The following is a 21349-nucleotide window of genomic DNA, read 5'->3' as shown; positions in this document are numbered from 1 at the left end:
AGTGATGGAAATGTCCAAGAAAGTTCCAGTTAAGCAGAATGTTCCATGTCCTCACGTCTGAAGATCAGTGTCACAAAACTGCTAGATTAACAGTGTCACGGATCACAGAAGCTAAGGATGTTCAGCGAAGACGCGAGGGGTAACAAATGACACAGGCCACTACTGACATATTTCAAAACATGCTGTTTCTGAGAAAAAAGATTAATATTTCAGAAAAATTAGACATATTGTACTGTTTATAATGCAAATTGACCTCTAGATGCACACTGAACAGAACACTTAAAGCAGAAAATAATTCGTTAAATAATAATGCGATAACAAATATTAATATTAAAGCAGAAATTTAAACATAATAGAATATCAGTTTAAGTAAAAAGAGAGAGGTATGGCACCATTGCATGAATATTCGATCAACCAAAGCACATTTCCCATGAGGCAAATGCCAGTTGCTGCTTGCCAACTTACTGATTACAAAGAAGGGCCCTGTTAATGAAAGCTGAAAAGAATGGCACAAACTTTCCAAATCCTGCCCATGTGGCAGCAAAGGCAAATTGCCCATTGCACACAGTTGGACTGGCTAAGGGAATTGAAAAGCATTCAGGTTGGTAATAGCACATTTCAGGAAAGCGGATGCTGCATTAAGCAGTGGTTGGGGAAACGGCATTTAAATGTATTGCTTTAATATGCAAAGCCAAGCTGATCAATAGCTAGAAAAAGTATTCCGATGCAGTATTGCTTTGTTCGATCTCAAAGCAAAGAATTGCTTCGAAGACTAAAATGTGAACGGTTAAAGTGCGGCGAATGAAATGGTAACGGTCTATATAACAATAAAATACCAAACGTACCAGGAAATTTTCCCCTCTTTTGAGGGTTAAAGTGCACAATCATCCCAAAATTCTCAATAAAATGCTGATCTCATTAAATCCCATATTTCACATAATAATAAGCTAGTGAAATAAATATGAACTAAAACTAAACTAATAAACCAAACCTAAAAGCAAATTTCCCTGTAAAAAAAAACAAAAAACAAATGCACTATAGCTACAGAATTTCTGAACTGATAAAGACCCAGGAAAAGCACAAAATACTACAATTTATATGTCACACATCCAGACCTCAAAAGTATACATATGACATAAACATCATCTTAACTTCAGCAGACTTCCAGAAGAAGACAGGTTTTCATGCCATCGCCCAAAACTCGAAATGCCTCCCTGTATATTTTATTGAATGTTTCTTCACTTTTACATTTGCTATATTATCTATATCAACATCTAATAACAATAAAAATTTAAGTGGGATTAACGTCTCCAGTTTAATTACTTGTTTGGGGAAAAAATAAACAACATTTACTGCTTTTTGAGGTAAATGTATACTGAACAAAAAAAGCACGATGTCTGACGAGCTGCATGTCAGTTTAATCTGCCTTAAGAAGCACAGACACATGTGATAAAAGTGGTATAAGAGAAACTGGCTTTGGGTAAAAGGTACATCCCGACCGTACACCCTGCGCTGCATGGGACAGGGTCTAGGCTCCCGTCTAACTCTGACCAGGATACATGGTGAGAAGACGGATATGGAGCTAGTTATTTTTATCACAATACAAAATATGGAAATATTCACCACTCAAAATCGACATTATTAAAAATGATATTTCTGAAATTAAAATGACAAAGAACAATTATGATTAGGAACCTGAATGCCGGCCTTTTAAGTTCTCTTCTAATGCAGTTTGCTTATATGTCAAAATGCCTTTTTCTCTTATACACACTGGACATGATGGATCTGCGGGCAGCGATGCTGCGTCGCACCTCTGGAGGGGGACAGTTGAATTCTGCCTCCATTCTCAGTGTGTTTCTGGTTTGCATGGCCTGTCCATGAAGTGCAGCATTATCTGGCTGCTCCACTTTCTTCCATTTGTCCACAGACATGTAGGTAGGCTAACTGGCATCTCTAAATTGCTTATGACAATTTATTCCACCCAGGGTGTACCCCTGCCTGGTGCCCTGTGATGGACTGGCACCCCACCGAGGGTGTACCCCTGCCTAGTGCCCTATGATGGATTGGCACCCCACCCAGGGTGTACCCCTGCCTGGTGCCCTGTGATGGATTGGCACCCCACCCAGGGTGTACCCCTGCCTGGTGCCCTGTGATGGACTGGCACCCCACCGAGGGTGTACCCCTGCCTGGTGCCCTATGATGGATTGGCACCCCACCAAGGGTGTACCCCTGCCTGGTGCCCTGTGATGGACTGGCACCCCACCCAGGATGTACCCCTGCCTGGTGCCCTGTGATGGACTGGCACCCCACCCAGGATGTACCCCTGCCTGGTGCCCTGTGATGGACTGGCACCCCACCCAGGGTGTACCCCTGCCTGGTGCCCTGTGATGGATTGGCACCCCACCCAGGGTGTACCCCTGCCTGGTGCCCTGTGATGGACTGGCACCCCACCCAGGATGTACCCCTGCCTGGTGCCCTGTGATGGACTGGCACCCCACCCAGGGTGTACCCCTGCCTGGTGCCCTGTAATGGACTGGCACCCCACCCAGGGTGTACCCCTGCCTGGTGCCCTGTAATGGACTGGCACCCCACCCAGGGTGTACCCCTGCCTGGTGCCCTGTAATGGACTGGCACCCCACCCAGGATGTACCCCTGCCTGGTGTCCTGCGATGTACTGGCACCCCACCCAGGGTGGACCCCTGCCTGGTGCCCTGCGATGGATTGGCACCCCACCCAGGGTGTACCCCTGCCTGGTGCCCTATGATGGATTGGCACCCCACCAAGGGTGTACCCCTGCCTGGTGCCCTGTGATGGACTGGCACCCCACCCAGGATGTACCCCTGCCTGGTGCCCTGTGATGGACTGGCACCCCACCCAGGATGTACCCCTGCCTGGTGCCCTGTGATGGACTGGCACCCCACCCAGGATGTACCCCTGCCTGGTGCCCTGTGATGGACTGGCACCTCACCCAGGATGTACCCCTGCCTGGTGCCCTATACTGACTTAGATAGGCTGCACACCTATTCCCCCAGAACCCTGTCTGGGATAAATGGCTGGAAGATGGATGGACAAAAATCGAAATAATTCTATATATAAGAATATATATGTTTTTTTCTTAAAATATGTCACATTTGTTATGCTTGCATTATGTGCCACTTTTCCCCACAAAACATCATCAATAAGCGAAAAATATTTTGGGCAAAATGGCAAGGAAAATAACAGCTTTTATTAACTAACACCACAGATATCCGACTCACTGAAAGATGCTCAAAATTTTAGGCTAAGCCATGACACCTGTGTGACTTTGGAAACATCACTCATGTCCCATCATTGGTTGAAATGACCTCACGCTATAATACTACAGGTGTAGTAGCAATCAGTGTATTTTATAGCAGTATGTTTTTTTTAATTGGAAAAGTTTTTAATAAATAATGCAAAGGTGAAACGTCAAAGAAGAAATGTCTTCTAGTGTGTAAATTAAACGACTTTTAAAGCAAATACATCTGAATCTAGTTAATTCAATTTGCAGACAGTTCTCCAGTTTTGAGATCTGTTCCCTATGTCTTTAAGTCAAATTTGCAGGTACGTTGGAAAATTATTAATAACAATAATTATACAGGAATAATAAAAGGAACTACATATAGTTCTGTACTGTATCTTGAGCTGACAAACCACTGAAGCCACACAACATCTTCACCAGCATCACAAAGCAGTGCATGCGATCATCATTACGAACAATTGTATTTAATCAGAACTTCTAATATAGTAGACTTCACGGTTGTAAGTACGCATTGTTCGTATGTTGGATGCTATTAACCTGGGGACCGTATGTATTAATTCTTTTAATCTTGCACTACATGAATGCTACTGTACGCCATAGGATATCGCTAACAGGCAAAGTGAGTTTCAGGCACACGACAGCTACACTGTCATCTACCATTCAAACTTTGGACAAGTAAATTTCTGATGACTTTGTCATATCGGATGTCAAGCTGGTTAATTTCTAAGCAAGATCATTTTTCATAAATGACAAGATAGCTTACTGCTCATATATATATATATATATATATATATATATATATATATATATATATATATATATATATATAGAATCTGCATAACAGGATGAGAGAAACTGTAACATATATCGTGGGAAATAAACTATGACACTACGGTATTTACTACTACTATTTAACACTAGTAAAACACAACATTTTCCTACAATAATGAATGAAAATTTATATACAAAAAATGTTAACTAAACTTAATGAAGGCAATATCAAAGCTTTCTTGTACTGATGTGGGTATGTCCTATGCCAAAAGGTGTCTATATTGTCAATACATCACAAACTTTCAATTATTTTCATATTTCACTTGTTTTCCATTTTATTTACTGGTGTTTTCATATCCTAACTTCATTTAAGTTCTAATGCTGTATTCTATTATCACAAAATGTCCGAAAGACCAATGTTCCTGATCAGTTCTTCCAATGTCCACCTGAATAAATAAAAAAAAAAAACTGAAACAAAATTTTGCAATAAAATTCAATAAAAAAAAACAAAGGTTTGTTTTATGGGTGTTGATTGTATTTGTTTAACTGTTCTGGCAGCTTAACATCTTAATATAAAAACCTGGGTCACTTTTTACTCATAAATTAACATCATTTATTAACGTCATAAATTAATGTCATTCTTATCAGCATAATTTACCTTGGTTTTCAAAACGCAAGTGCCCGTCTGTTGATGGTTTCTAAGGTAACTTGATGGACCTGCCACTTCCAGCGAGTAGCCGGATCAAATGTTCTATCCTTATAGGGACTATATTTTTAAGAGCACTTTGCAAAATCATTAAACGTACTTTACTTCTGAAAAGTTAACTGTGACTAGTTTGTTCTATTATTATTTTTTGTTTGTTAGCCATAGTGTAAGCAGGATAAAACAGGACAGGTATAAAAAAATGATGAACTCCAACTTGGTTAGCAGCCCTCTGCTTTGCGCTGGGCCACATTACACCAGGATGTCTTTCATTACTTCCATATAACCACATCCCATCATCGTTCTTCATCGGCTGCATATTTAATTTACAAAATATGTGATTTAAAAAAAATATATATACTTCGATAACAAAGTGAAATTAAAATTTAAAGTTAGCGAATTAAAATACTTTAATACAGCTGTCAATGTTCCCATTATTACAAATACCTCATTCAAAGACTTATATGGAAGTGCCCACAATTAGAATGTGTCATATTGCATCAAAAGATGGTCATGTGAATCTGTTTTCACCGACTTATCGAATCCAAAATAAATAATAAATAATAATAATAATAACAACAACAATAATAATAATAATAATCAATAGACAGAACAGCATGGAACAGTACACAATTTCAACAATATCATTCTTTTATCGTAAAAATTAGTCTTACCTGATGGCACTCATGTAAATTTGATTGTCTTCCATATGAGTATGAAGTCCTCTCTGTTTTACCTTAATGGAAAAAAAATGTAAAATCACATATTAACAGTCACCTATCAATTATCATTGCAGCAAGAAAAAAAACATCAAACTAAGAAAAATGACATAGGAGGCCAAGGTTATGGTTTGTTTTGCATTTAAAAAATGTACACCATATTAAACAGCAAACAAATATACCTGCCCACATGCAAAGATCTTATAGCTTGGAGCAGCTGGCAAATCTTCTGCTTTACGCTGTTTCACTTCTACTGTGATCTAGATACCAAGAATGCTTCTCTATTTTTGGAATATGCTAAAATAGATTAATCTTGTTGTCCAGTGTTCTTGCAGTTATGTTTATTACCAAAATCTACTTGAAATAAGACACCTATGATGGTGTCTATCAGGGCTGCATGATATTGAAAAAAAATATCTGATTGTGATTTTGTTGCGATAAATACTACAATATTTATCACAAAGGATGAAAATGATTATTATAGGCTCAGCAAAGTTACGCAAAATCAGCAGCGGCAAACAGTGGTGGACGGTTTTTTCGACAAACATTAGTTAATGCTGAAAAGGAACAATCATTAAAATCACAAAGCTTGCTTTGTTTCTTATGACAATGAAAATGTCTTAGTGAAATTTGATCTTAACTAGGCTTGGTTGATATTACTGCCTCGTGCCCATTGCTTCCGGGCTTTGGACTCTCCACGACCCAGTAGGATAAGCGGTTTGGAAAATGGATGGATGGATGGTTGATATTACAATAATGTTGCATCCCGTGGTATTTCAGATTTATTTTTCTGGTTAATTTCATTGTTAAGATTTCAAAATACCAAAACAACATCTATTTTGAAAATACTGTTAAAATATTGTATACCGCGGTATGCTGTCTGGATCGTTTGACGGTAGAAAGAAATATCACTCAAGCATAATTTCAACCCAGCTTTGCAGTTCTTGCAATGTGTGAATTGCATATACAATCTTGTATCATGCAGGCTTATTTATATCCATATAAATCTGCATTGTCTAATTGCTTTAATCAAATAATAACAGGTTGCACTGTTTTTTAAACACCTTTATTTTATAATTAATTTAGTAATTAATACTTTATTACAAATATTTTGCATCTTACATAATTACGAATTAATGGTCTTTGTGAATACTAGGCCTACAAGACCCCATGCAATTTGAATAGGTTATTATTATGGGATTGCTTCATCATCTTTTGCCGGTTTGACACATATGTTATTAAATTATTTAAATAATTTCACATAAACGGATCTACCATGCGTGTGTGATTAAAGAATCCAATTTTACACTTTAATAAACTGTTAACAACATAAAAACCTTGGCTACTTCAAATAATTTAAAGTGAAGCAATATTTCTGCATTTCTAAGATGCGTAGAAAATTCATCCATAGGTTATTCAGCCATGCTCTTCAACATTTTGATGCATGTTTAACAGAAACATGAAAATGACACTCATCCATGCAACAAGAAGACGCAAAATGCCAGGTATTATATTGTGTATTAATTAATAATTGTATATTATTACTAATTTTAGCATTCTGACCACTTTAAATTGTGCTAATTTCAGACAAGAATTAGCTACACAATACTGTTAGACTATGAACAAGTTCAAAATTCCGTTCCTTTTATACTATGTGCACCTTCATTAAACTAATTAAATACTGGGCATTTTCCCTTCACACGTAAGGGAAGGTCATTCATTCATTCATTCATAATGCGGATGTTCCTATATGGTGCACTACACATACACTGCAGCTGTCTTTGGAAATCACCAAAACCCAGTAACCATTGGCTTACTATTTTCTGTGTTAGATATAAATAATGTTAAAAAAATTTTTTATTTAATTTATTTCTGAAATACTTTCCAAGCATTGTAATAAAAAAAAAAATTCCCCAAATTTTGTTTCCCACAAAAAAAGTACAATGTACCTGCAGCTGTACAGCTACTTACAGAATAAACCATCGGAAATATTTAACAAGTGACGCAAAGGCATGGGACAATGCTAAATATTCCACTTCAGGGATTTGTTTTTGTTTCTAACATATTCCCATATGCCAATGCAAGCTAGACTTTCACTGAGATTTTTCGCTATACAGGTGTCAGTTGAAATTACTACAAGAACAACTCGGCTCAAATTAATGCACCTTTGCAGAAAATATTTAAAATGTGGCCATATTTTTACTGTTAAAAAAAGACAAGGCTGCTCCTCTGTGAAATTCAAAATAATTCATTGTCATTTTGTAAACAGAGTGGACTATGCCACGATTTATATAAATATAAATATATTAATTCATCCATTGATCATTCAGTATTGCATGTTCCTATCCTGCTCAGGGTCATTGAGATTTTCTGTTATTTTTAGCTATGTAAATATTCAATTCATTTGAGGGGACCTTGAAAATCTAACTAAATTTGACCCACTGATTCAAACATTCAGTAACCCAATATTAATTAAAACAGAGCCTATTTTGTTGATGTTGCAGAAATATTTTTTTTGCAAAAAAAAAAAAAACGACAAGAGATCAACAGGCCTTAAAGATCTTAAAATCCATGTGTAACTACTGACTATACGAGCATGTACCCATGTTAGAGTACTTCTGAAATTAGATAAATCTTCGGTAAATGCGGCAAAGTCACATTCTTAAAAAATAAAGCTAGCCATATCTGTGTCAAAGATATAAATACTGAACAATTCCAATTTTCCCCTCTACACAATCATTATTATTTTTTTTTTTATTATAATCCATTCAAATATTTTGATTTGCCTTTGCTACACAGAGACCTCAGGTCATAAGGGAGATTCTATTTTGTTTTTCACTGAGGGGTGGGTTGTCTGACATGACTTGGCTGCACAGCCAAGATGCCCCTAATGTAATCACTATGGTGTTTACGGTAAAACCATCTTTGGAAAAGTCATTGTTTTTTACGAGACAAAAAAATTATAATATCTGTCATCCCTCCCGAACATCATATATATATATATATATATATACCCCAATCATATATATACCCCAATTTTAGATATATATATATATATATATATATATATATATATATATATATATATATATATATACCCCAATCATGTTCACAAGATAATAAATCTGTCCTTGATCAGACATTTTTTATTTTTAGCTGCAGCTTTCTGTTGCTTTACCTTAAACTCCACTTCATGGAAATTCTCAAATTAATTGCATGTGACTAGTACAGGCAATTTTCTAAATTTCTACCACTGTTTTTCTCACTTCTTTTTTGGTGATTATCCAAAAATATTAAAATTAACACAACTATTTCAAGTTTTAAATTTAAGACATAGGACATAAAATTTAAAATAATAAAAAATAAATAATAATTAAAAAAAACCTGGGTGAGAAATAAGGTAAAAACAAAAATATAAAAAAATTACAATTGTCTATTTTATGGTTAAAGATATATCCGTTACAAAACAAATAATTTATATGACTTCTTTTGTGTATACTTAGCTTAGAAATTTGAGATGAAGTAGACATACAAAACATACAGTTTTCCTTTTCCCTCCTTATTTTTAAGTCTATAGTTGGTGTATAAAATGTTCCCGCAACACATGGTGTTTCGACATGGTAGGAAGCAGTAAGGGTTAAAAACAAACGTATTCCTATTTTATGTGGGGGAGAATGGGCAAACAGCATAGACATGAATCATTGTTAATGATTCATGTGTTTCCATGACATCAATGGGCATCCTTCCAAAACTTTAAAGGTATTAAGGGAAAACCACAGTAGGAATGGAGACCTGCCTCTAAAGTGCACAAATAAACAAAATCAACCAAGTAAGAGCCATTGCTTGCTTTCAACATCAGCATTAAAAAAAATAAAAAATTAAAACTCAATGCCCATCTAAAAGTTGTCAGCTGTTTTGCACGTAGATCAATAAAAAATCAGTAAGAATTGCAGGGCGACAGCACACAGCTTTTCTGGCCATTTAGTACCAAGTGCCTTTAAAACTGGTTTGTGATTGCTTAATATAAGAAAACAAACAGTCAAGCAAGCAAATAAATAAATAAATAGACAGACAGATAGATAGATAGAGAAACAACATTCAACATTATAACAGCCAAGGACTCATTCTTTTGAATGTGCTTGATTACGTTCTAAGCAGGATTCTCACAGCAAAACAGCCGTCATTATCTTCCCACTCCTGCCCTGTCAGGAGATAGATAAATAAATAAATAGCACAAACAGGATAAAAAATGAGTAAATCTACATCTACGACATGCTCCAGTATATATACGGAATATATACGACAAATGCAAGCCCTTAATTTAACTGAAGAGCCTAAGTGCATTGGAAACACTTCTATGTAAACATTAACCTACATGTGTTTTAACAACAGTTCTGTTTGATTACATGTGCATGTATGCATCTGTGTGTTTTCTTTAATATTTAAGAAAGGAACGTGCTCACTAAAATGCAGCAGGCACTGCAGATTCCTTATTTGGCAATGTGACAATGGTGGCTCTGCCAAGCCCTATGGCTAAAACTACTAAAAGACGCACAAGCCTGGTATTAGAGATTTTTTTTCTCTCCCAGCAAGGAGCACTCTGGTTGGGTATCTGTGTTTTGATTATGTCCTTGTGTCAGTGTGTTTATTTCATAATTTAATATTTAATCCTCTGTAGTTATGAAAACATACGATTTTGATTTTTCCAGAATTTTTGCCCTCTTAACTTTGATGATTATTCTTCATTTCATTAACCATGGAATGTTTAAGTATCTGCTAGAGCATGTTTGCCTGTTTTCCCTTTGTCTTTAGGATTTAGTTTATGATTTCACATTACCTGATACACAATGGTTTCTACAGAGATACGCAAAGCACTGTGCACATTTTTGTTAACACTGCAACCCTAAACAAATTAACAAAGCATTGATTATGGAGCTAAAAATACACACAAAGATCTTCTGCGACATGGAGAATGACTAACTCATGGAAATCCCAGCAAAGCCACTGCTGAACCACGCTGAGCTGTTTCTGAACAAAAGAGCTATAGAGTCAAAGCCCCGAAATTGTGCTTACACATTGTAGCAGGAAAAGAAAAAAAAAATCATTGTAAACCAATATATTTAGGGGAAATTAACATCCATTTAAACAAATGTTCCTCATGAAATACTAAAAGACTGGCAGCCAAAAAGAAAAAAATACTGTATTTTATGTGGTTGAGAGAACACGTGCACGCACGCACACACACGCACACACACACACACACACACACACACACACACACACACACAGATATACATATATGTGTGTGTGTGTGTGTGTGTGTACTAGGCAAAAGTCTTAGTCAAAATGATGCTTAAATGATTATCATGCTGATGTAAATCTAGTTTGTCAGCTTAGTTTGTCATTTAAAATCCTCTCCCAAAATCAATCCAGTATTTGCAACAACCATCCAATACACCAATGTATATAACAGTGTGAAATTTTACCAATTGTGCAAGGATTAAATGTAGTAGGCCAGGAGACCAGATTATTTCATCCACAGCAAGCCAATACACTTAATCCTATTGGGTTACAGAATTGAGCTGGCAAAATTCTCTCTGACATTATTAATAAAATGTAAAACGTACAAAGATAAAGAATGTTTATAAACAACAAAGCACCAGTTTTTTTTAACATATATGTATCACCAAGCACATGCGTCGATGAGAAATGGTGGTGTCCATTCATGTGTCACTGTGAAATACAGCACAGAAAAATACTAATCATTCACAAAAGCCTAACACCAAAATGAGCACTGATTACATAATACAGACAGACTTTTATGCTTTTTTGCTTTATATTGAAAATTGCTTGAAAGGATGCAAATGATGGAAAAGGTTTGGCTTGTATGCGACTCATTCTCCAGACAGCAAGGCAACACTGTGTGTGCGTGTGTGTGTGTGTGTGTGTGTGTGCGTGCGTGCGTGCGTGCGTGCATGGGGGGGGTGGGGGATCATCATACTTAAGTAAACTATAGTATAATTATATAGCACTTTACAAACAGCTACCGCTGACCAAGGTGCTTCAAATATGCAAGATTAAAGGAATAATAATAAAGAAATATATACAAAACAATGGGTTGCAAAGCACAAGCACGGGCCTGGACCCCTCATTAAAATAAATGATTAATACGACTGTTATATGATTTTAAAATGTCTAATACTACATTATATACTGCATACTCATTTACACACTTAGTTCTCCCCAAAGGCCAATGAAAGAAAAGTGAGTTTGCAGTTTTGACTTCAATGTGGAGTAGGAGAACAACTAATATGAAATGGCAGACGATTCCGGATGTAAACATCAGGAAAAACAAGAGAAAGAAAAGGTATTAGCTTTCAACAAAAGGTAGCATGCACTATGAACATTCCATATAGTTCAGGAATAATAATTGGTGATTTTAAAACTGGCAGATTCAACAATAAAAGGCATGCATAAGCCAGGCATCACATGTAAAGCAGTGCATACAGAAATTTCACTATGAATGACACTCATAATGAATGACTCGGTGTGTGAAGAAAAGAAGAAAAAAGCTATATACTAGAACTTATTTTTTATTTAAGTACTATGGAGATGTACTGAATGCTGACTGTTGTCTTCTCCACGGGGAAGTCAACATGAGTGTCTTATCACCAGTCAAGAATGTACTGTGAGTCCAGCCGTTGGTTTACCTATATCAGCAACATTTCTATTGTTGCACTGTTACTTTTTACTGTGTTATAATCTGTTGCAATTATATTCATCCATCTATTCATCTATCACTCGTTAAAGTCAAGGTCGTATGGAAGCTAGGGGTCTCACTTATTGAAGTTGCATACGTACAAAAAGTTGCCCAAAATGTGCGCACAGAATGTTTCATGCAAAATCCTGGGTTTATCAAAAAATATTTGAGAAAAAAATCTGCATATTTACAAAAGCTCAGGAGAAGGTAACACACAACATTTTGGAGAAGTCAGGAAAAGGCGACGTCCATTGTAAAGCAGAGAACTTCAGGTAAACCAACAACATGACCACGCGATTGCCTATAATTCGTATCATCAAAATCTAATAATATGAACCGGGATGTATTTTACTTATTATTAATTGCATTTATTTCTCTCTATTGGGATTCTGTTTATTTATGAATGCCAGTACATATGCTTTTGCCTTGAAAAATTCAATTTGACTTTTCATATGCTACATCCTGTCAGCTCTTCCAATAAATTGAAAATATCTGTAATTGTCATTAGTTACACTAAATGCATAAAAATAACCTAGTTACGAGACTGTGGCACAAAGGCGTTCTTGCTAGTGATTATAGGCTCTTTTCCACTGCCGCCAAGAACCGAACCGTGCCTGAGCCATACCACGAATTGGAAGTTTTCCATTGTAAAGTATGCAAGCCAGTATCCAAGTCGTGCCTGGGCCATAACCATGCTGACATGGCCCTGTTTACTAGTGGCGTTTTTCCACTTGCATACAGGAACCAGCCCATGCCCCTGCTGTGCTACAAAGAGAGGCTAGTTACAGCAGAATTCCAGCTAGCTTCGGTTTTCCACTGCAGAAGGATTAGCTTGGCAAAGGCAGGACCTGGGAAGCCGCAGTGACGTAAAACTGAAGAGATGCCTCATGATTTACTATGTCCAATAATAATCATTATTATTCTTTTTTTACTGGGTGCTAATTTCCACTAGCACGTCTGTGAGAATCTCCATGTTACACAAGCATCAAATGCTAGCAGAATTAGCATTCGCTTGTGTAAATTTATATTAGGAATCTATTCCATTCAGCTGTTCTATAATACATTTTTTAAGTAGGATGTTGGAAATTACCTAAGAAATATTGTACATAATTTAGCCATCACATCATTATGTTGAATGTACAGAGAGAAAAGAAATACACTTTTATTTTGAACTTTGCAATGCAGTCAAAATGACTTCTGACTGACATTACTTCTTTTATTACATAATCACTGTCAAGACCACAAAAATGTATAGACTACTAAAATCAGGAATGATTTACCATTTGCGCATAATACAGATGACTAATATTTACTATAAATTACTATACTATTGTCTATACAGAAAAGACTATCCCTAACTTACGACTGTGTTCCTTTCCGATAGACAGGTCGCACCTCAAAATGGATGTATGCTGGAACAGGATAATTGCTCTGATTTATAGGAGTGAGAATTGGACTGGGGGATGCATTTGAGACTGAGATGGTTGTGTTGCCATACAGTGCAGCACTTTCCCGCTGCAACATTTCTACGACGTAGAATGTGCATAGGCAGCATAGCGCTGCTGGGCATATGGCCACCAGAAAGCTAGTTTTACATAGATCTACTGAAATTGTGTGTTTTTTTTTTTTTTTAAACTTTGGTTGTACGTGTGAGTCGTCGTGAGATACATAAATTATAGTCGGGGACAGTCTGCACAAGATTTTAAGATTTGACACATTGTCCACATCCCACTTCAAGTCTGTGGTGCTTATCAAAGTTTAACATAAGACAAAATGACTTTACTAATAGTAAAAATATTTGTTATTGATACAGTGATCTACATACTAGTGATTTACAACAGTTTCATGTAACGTAATGTTTAATGGGGGACTGTTTTATTTGTTCAGTCTACAGCTAGGCTACGTGAGAAATGTATGTATAATATACAGCAAAAACTTTCGGAATTTTCTAAAAGAATGCAAAGTAAAGGAGAAAAAGCACACACCTGCCTTTGGGTTTAAAATTCAAATGTTTCTTACTAAGCCTTGTTTTGTCTAGTTTTAGGATTAAAAAAAAAAAGATGAAACAATCGTATGAAAACTTCTATTTAAATGCAAGATATTTTCGTTAAAATTTGTATTTCGTAAAATACAGACTAATTAAAATTCCTTAAAAGGGTGTCTAAGATATTTCAAACCTGAGACTCGGGTTTAATATGTAAATACCTTCTGCTGCTTTCATGATAAAGAACCCTCCTTCAATAATTACAGCACTCTCATTGGGGAAGTGTGCGTTGGCTTTGTGCTGGGAGAGCAGGTGATCTGTCAGGAACAGCTGGAGATGGGGGGAGGCTGCAGCTGCTGGGGAGGGAGTGAGCGAGCGAGCACACCGACTCCAGGAGACCAGGCACCCATCAAACCTGTGCCGGCCTCACACTGACTGCCAAGTAAAGCACACCACTAGTTAAAGCAAAAACACAGGCAAAATGTGAGCATTTCCACCTGATTTGCTTAAAACCATACCCCCCTACTCACCTGCTCACCCAACATGGCTACTCAAGACTAGGGCCAGGACTGCACATTATTTATTTATGCCTTTGTCATACTCGGCTATTCACAAAGCTTCCTCAGTAATTACACCCTTCAAAAATCAGGCTGAAACATACTACCATAGGGTCAAATTGATTTGCCTAATAAGTAAAAACATGTAAATAAAGCAAGTGAACTGTAGAATATCATGGTCATCCTCAGATTAATAGCAGACACAGGGCACCACAACACAATGAAATTATGTACATACAGTGGAAATCTCTGCAAGTGTATCCCTGCAAAACCGATATGCAAGTGATTGATTTCGAGACTGAACTAGCCTGTGAACTCCTCCTTTCAGAATTCCCACCACCACACAAGTGACATAGGGAAAATTACACAAACTATTAAAATATAATTAAAACAATTAAAAATTGAATATTCTGTGGACAACTCGCACAACATTACTGCTAAGCCCTGAAGAAAATGTTTACCTTTTATGACATTAAATTTAATATATAGAAAATTGTTTTTCATTGTTAACAAGAGCAAAGGATTTTATCTTCATAATACTGATATTAAAGTGTTTGAGTCTGCTGATATTTGTATATAAACATGTCAATCATGTATTATATCTTTAGATTGTGAGATGATCATTATTAAATTATCCATCCATCTTCAGTAACCGCTAACACTGGCACACAATGATACAAAATCTATCCCCCAAAATGGGATGACAGTCCACTTTAACCATATCTTACATTAAAAATACTTTTGAAGTGGTTTGTGAAAATATTGACTTGTAAGTTTCAGACAGACAGCCTTTTTTCCACTAAAGTAAATGGGACTGTGCTCCAAATGCAATCAGCACAGAGACTCAGCGGGACAAAGGCCAGTTAGCACATAAAGCACAACAATGTTTTATCCATACAACAATGATAACCTTCACAATGCCTGGCATGATTCTTTGTCGTTTCAACCTCCCAAATCCTGACTCGAACAGAACAAAACCAATCAGTTCAAAAGTATGATGACACTTCAGTCACAAGGCATCTCTGCTCAGAAAGCAAATATGAAAGAGTGACACTGAACATGACAGATTGCTCATTTAATCTGGGAGCTGAGGAGGAAGACGGTCTTTTCCTTATAAACCATTTCAGTACGCAGGATCTCAAGCAACTGCATAACATATTAATAATCTATCGATGGCAACAAAACCGCTGGCAGGGCCACCAAAGAGGATAATGTCTTGAGCAGAGTACAGTTTAGTAGCATATAGGTCATTATCTTGATAAGAATCAACTGTCTAAGACTATTGTGCATTCACACCGTGATCCTTCATCCCATAGCCTGCAGCCGAAACCAAAATTCGAGAAAGGAGTTGAGTGCTTAAAGCAAAAATCTGTTTCCAAGACAATCCATTATATCTGACAAGTTAAATGTTCCATGGTAGACCATATGGCACTGGAGCAGGGCTGATGGTGTAAGAGAGAGACTCAGGAAATGCATCACAATTAAGGGGTCCTGGCTGCAGTTTGGATTTGTGCAAAGAGTTTCACTGTTTTTTGTTTTGTTTCGTTCTTTTTTAAAAAAAAAAATTTAAGGAAAAATTCTCAATTCATTAACTGATTATAGCATAGTTTGTTTTTGACTTGAAAGCAGTATCATTATCCCATTTATTATATCGATTATTAATCTATAATTCAAATTACCCAACAGTTTGTTGAAGTGTTGTTACATAATCTATGATTTTCCATGAAGAAAATGAAAACTAGCCTATGCAGGTCCTGATAAAAACCTTAGTAAGGGAAGCTTTCAGGACAACAGCATCATATTCCCCAGATAACTGCATCCCCAGCTCTGACCATCCCAACTCATCCCACACTCACCAACCTATACAATTTCTGCAAGTACTGTAATCAACTGCAAATGTGAAAGTTATTGAATTTCATTCATTTATTGCACATGCCAGCTTGTGCAGTGTTTCCCAACCAAAGAGGTCAACTGTATCTTTGTATTTCTTAATGTTCATGTCTTACAATGTGATGTATATTATTTTTATGTTTAAATATTTACATTGTATGTATTGCTCATTTGCACTATGACAACCATTTTCCATGACCAAACAGTAAGGACTGTAACCGATACACCAATGGTGTACACAGTGCCCTATAGGGGCTGTATAGCATTAAACTGTACGCACAAGTTAATTTAATGTTCCCTCAAAACACTAAACACTAGAGAAGCTTGGGGACCAAGCAAAGCCATTTATCCATACCAAACAACAACAATTTGATGAACATTGAGGCTGGCGAACAACAATCTACAGAAAATGTATTATAGAATATTTAGAAAATCATCTCACGTCCCAGAGTTCTAAAATTACTCACCTGTGCAAAGATCCATGGAACATCTGTGTTTAAAAGATCCAAAGATCTGTATTTACAAGATGACAGCTGAAAGCTCCATTATCTCTCTTGGCTGCCCTCTGCTGGCAGTTCCAATTTTGCTGCCCTCTGCTGTTGCAGTTACAGTTTCTTATAAAGGTTTTTGTGAAGTGCTAATATGACTCATTAAAGATCAAGTGAGTAGAGTAACAAGAAAGACAAATAGATTGATCCTGTCCAGAAGGATAAGCCTTTAATAACGTCATCCTTTCTGCTGTCACTAAGCGTTGTTGCTTCAGTTTTGGTGCAGTTTGTTCCAAAATTTGACCAGGTCCAGATCCTAATCCATACAATGTACCTGCAAAGTTTGCAAAAAACTGGCTAAATATTTTTATAATTAGTAATTATAATTAGTAATAGTAATTGCGGCACGATAAAGTGTCTGAGCTAGCCTTCATATTGTTATCCGTCTCAAAATTTCATTCAGTACATCAAAAAAAATTAAAAAGATCCATCAAACAGTTATTGAGTTATCTTAAAAGGATCAACTGTTAAAACTGCCCTTTTGTGGCTATTACTTTGCAGTGCTGCTTCAACTTGAGGGGAGCTGGACTCAAAATGTAATCAGTTTTAGTTCCTCACCTATAAAATGCTTATGCAAACTTTGAAAAACATCTGTGAAACGGATTTCATGTTATTGTCAAGATTTAGAGGACATGGTTATTTGCATCTCCCATACTTATTTAGTTTAAACGTCACAGCTCCTGCGTCATGCGGTTGGAATGCGTCACACAAAGCTAGCCAGGAACTACACCAGTTTTAAACAACTTCGAAACTTTGAACCAGGAACTAGGTTCCTGAACTTCTGTGGGAAAGCTCCTCATCCTTTCATTTTCAAAATAAAAGTGTTTCTGCGGACTTCAGTGAGGTTCAAAATGTAGATTAAGCATCCATGTTCCACATATCGCTTTCTGCCAAAATTTCAGGGCGGAACCCCCTTTTCTTGTTTAATTAATTAGATTTCTTGTACTCTCGCGCCTTTTTTCAGGTTACAGTGGGTGTGACTGTGCTGATGAGGGGAGAATATCTGTGACTTTTGAAGCTCTTGTATTACGTGCCTGATAGGAAAACGGACCCCTTACTAAGTGTACAAAAACAGTAAATGTATCATGCGTAAAAGTTTAAATCACTGCATGAGCCACCAAGGTCAACACTTGTCGCTTTTACCATTTTCACATCCACAACCTAGAGTTGCAAATTTTATCATATCATGTATTTCTTCACATTGAAAAGGTAACCAATCACCCACCCCAGCCCCCAAGTCTTGGGCTAAACCACAGATGACTTCCCTGGAGGAGAAAAAGGAAAGCACACTTTTATACTTTTCACGATAGTTGTATTTCATACAGTGGGTCTGAACACTATATGCACGTATGGAATTGTATACAAAATTTTCAGATACCTATATATTCACATGGTCATACTGAAAACAAAAGGAACTAAATTTTGCGAAGTACACTCTCATTATAATTTACTTTGATAAAAAGTCAATCAATGTAAGGTCAGTGCTTGGTGATCATTTTAAATGATCATTCAGCCAGAATGTCGAATGTCAAATTTGCAAACGCTCCGTAAAAAAATAGGAACAAATTCACCAATTATAATAAATCAGTTCCTACATACCAGCTCAGGCCCTAAAAGTTGCTAGAAAGCAAATTATTCCAGCAAAACGAGGAATTTAACATTATTATGCATTATCCACAATGATATAGTAAAATCAATCGCTTAAGCAACACAACACACAGAGTATATACAAATCTAAAAGTGCTTCAGTAAATATCCTAAGCATTTAATTCACAAGCACCATATCATCAAAAGCAATGCATCCTCATCTCTTTAAAAATTTCATGATGTACAGGCTTTTCTTTCTTATAAAATGTTTTGAGCAATTTACGAGCATAATATACGCTGGCTTGCAGCTGACCTGAGAACTCAGAAGAATATGTAGGTTTAATTTCATATATGACTGCAGAGTTTTAACTATCAAAAATACTCTCTCATATAGTGAGTACAGGTATATTCACATTTCATAATAAAAGCACATAATTGGTTAAGCACAACTGAAAAATAAATAATTGTGTGTCTACATTTACATTGCTCATTTAGTTGTTGGTTTAGTCTAAAACGATTTACAATTTTTATCCAATTCTGTGGCTGGATTTTCTCCCAGTAGTGGTTCAGGTTAAGCACATTTCTTAAGGGTACTAGAACAGGGCCTCTGCTGTTTACCATTATAAAAATTAATTAACTAAGCAAACAAAAGGTATCCTCCAGTATTAAAAACAAGAAGAGGCATTTATAAGGCAAAAATATGTCATTAATAATTAATAGATTTTGATAAAGGGTGTTTTTTTCCCCATCAGCTATAAAAGAACTAGCTAGGTATAACTCAAAGGTTTAGAGGACATCGGTTTATAGATGGCGCAGTGATGCACTACAAAGGTGGGGCTAATCCCTTAAATATTCATCACTCCTGCATTCGGAAGCTCAAAAGCTCATAAGTGTCAGAATCAGAAGGAGAAGTATATCGGCAGTTTGACACACACACACACACACACACACACACACACACACACACACATATATATATATATAAATATATATTTTTTTTACTCAAGAGCAATATAAAAATTAATTTTTAAAAAGCGTTTATCCACTAGTGGAATATTAATAGAGTTCTGCATGCACCAAAATTGTTTGTCTTTCAGGAATTTGCTCATACACAAATCCCCCGACCCTATTAGAAAAGGTTTAAAACATTGATTTGAAGAGGCTCTCATTGGCAGAAAAGCGGACTTTAATACACAGAGGCGAGATGCGGAGTCCCCTCTGCTCCCACCCACCCTCATCTAAAATGCCCCTTGGATTAAGACAGAAAGTTGGCAGAGGAGTAAATGCCACAGCGGTAAACGCATCGTTACTCCTAACGACTCTTCAAAGATGCTTGTTATTAAAAGTAGCAGCCCTGGAGACAGGCCAATCAGCTCAGGTCTTAGGGAGGACCAGCCACGTCTTTCTTACTGCCAGCTGAGCAAGGTAAGGGGGCTCGAGATCAAGGAAAGCGAGAGACGCCGGGGTAAAACAAGCCTCGGCAAATGTAAACACGTTACAAAAGTAAATACCGCGATGGCCTTAACTGAGCTCAAGCGATATTTCCCCCTATGTCACTTCAATTTTGTAAGACGCTAGCAAAGCAAGCAATCCAAAGCTCTTCCTCTAATTCACATCCCCTATTTATTTCTCCTCAGTGGAACTGTCTGTCCTTTTCAAACTAAGGCACAATAAAGGTTGGAATTTAGGCCAAAATGAATATTGCAATCCCTTTTCCTATTGTTAATTATACCAATTTATCTCCTTCCTGTGAGACACACTGGATCTGCAACAAAGGAGCCTGCCTGCCTGCCATGCTGCAATGAGGGCAGCAGAGCCTTGGCAATGCCCAGGGGGCACCTCACTCTTCTGCCAAAACCATATAGGGAGAATGTGTTCCAGCATCATACCAAAGACAACTACATTTCTGTCTCACAATAACTTGCTTCGGCGTCCACAACACTGCCCTTTAAACCAGCGTCAGCTTACAATGGCAAACATTTCTTTGCATAAAAACGTATGTGGCAAAATGTGCCGATATAACGATATATAGGTAGAACTGGACCATTCAAGATGCTGCAGTAATGAAAAATCTCACTCATAGATACATCGTCCTTCATTACTTGACGAGGAAGCCAAATAAAACATGACTACAGCATGGCATACTTCCTTCAGTCAAGGTTCCTGGATTTTCTTACATTATTATTATTAACATTATTTTGTATTTCATTTTATATTTCATTAGAGGTGAAATGTTTCTATCTTAACCTTTTCTTTTGCAATGCCGCTGGGCCACTGCGATGCTAATCACGAACATGCACAACAATGAATCAAAGTACAAAGCAATGCATGCACGCTGTCTCAATTGTTTCTGCCGGTTCAGGCAAACCCCCATCAACAGCCTATCTGGTGGACGCTGCATACAGTAAAGGCCAATAAGGCAAACGTGCTGAGTTTCTCTACATCTTTTGAGTCCAACATCTGGGTTCCTCCAGTGTGGGACAATATGGATTAACAATGTGCTAGAGCGAGTGGCCTGCTGGAGCAAGCGTTAGAACGTCCTCACTCCCA

At 37.0% G+C, this 21349-nt stretch overlaps 1 protein-coding gene across 9 annotated transcripts in view; it reads right to left on the bottom strand.

Moving 5' to 3' along the window:
• Positions 1–21349, bottom strand: part of LOC125746621 (transcription factor 4-like) — a 134049-nt gene that overhangs the window by 60269 nt on the left and 52431 nt on the right. For all 9 annotated transcript variants that reach the window (XM_049020827.1, XM_049020830.1, XM_049020831.1 and 6 more), the window contains one exon: positions 5429–5490. In XM_049020827.1, the coding sequence (XP_048876784.1) occupies positions 5429–5490 (62 nt within the window). The remainder of the gene's footprint in view (positions 1–5428; positions 5491–21349) is intronic.

This window comes from Brienomyrus brachyistius, chromosome 7 (genome assembly GCF_023856365.1).
Source record: "Brienomyrus brachyistius isolate T26 chromosome 7, BBRACH_0.4, whole genome shotgun sequence".
NCBI classification, from domain to species: domain Eukaryota; kingdom Metazoa; phylum Chordata; class Actinopteri; order Osteoglossiformes; family Mormyridae; genus Brienomyrus; species Brienomyrus brachyistius.
The sequence above is the reverse complement of the archived record's forward strand: the minus strand, read 5'-3'. Positions and strand labels throughout refer to the sequence as shown.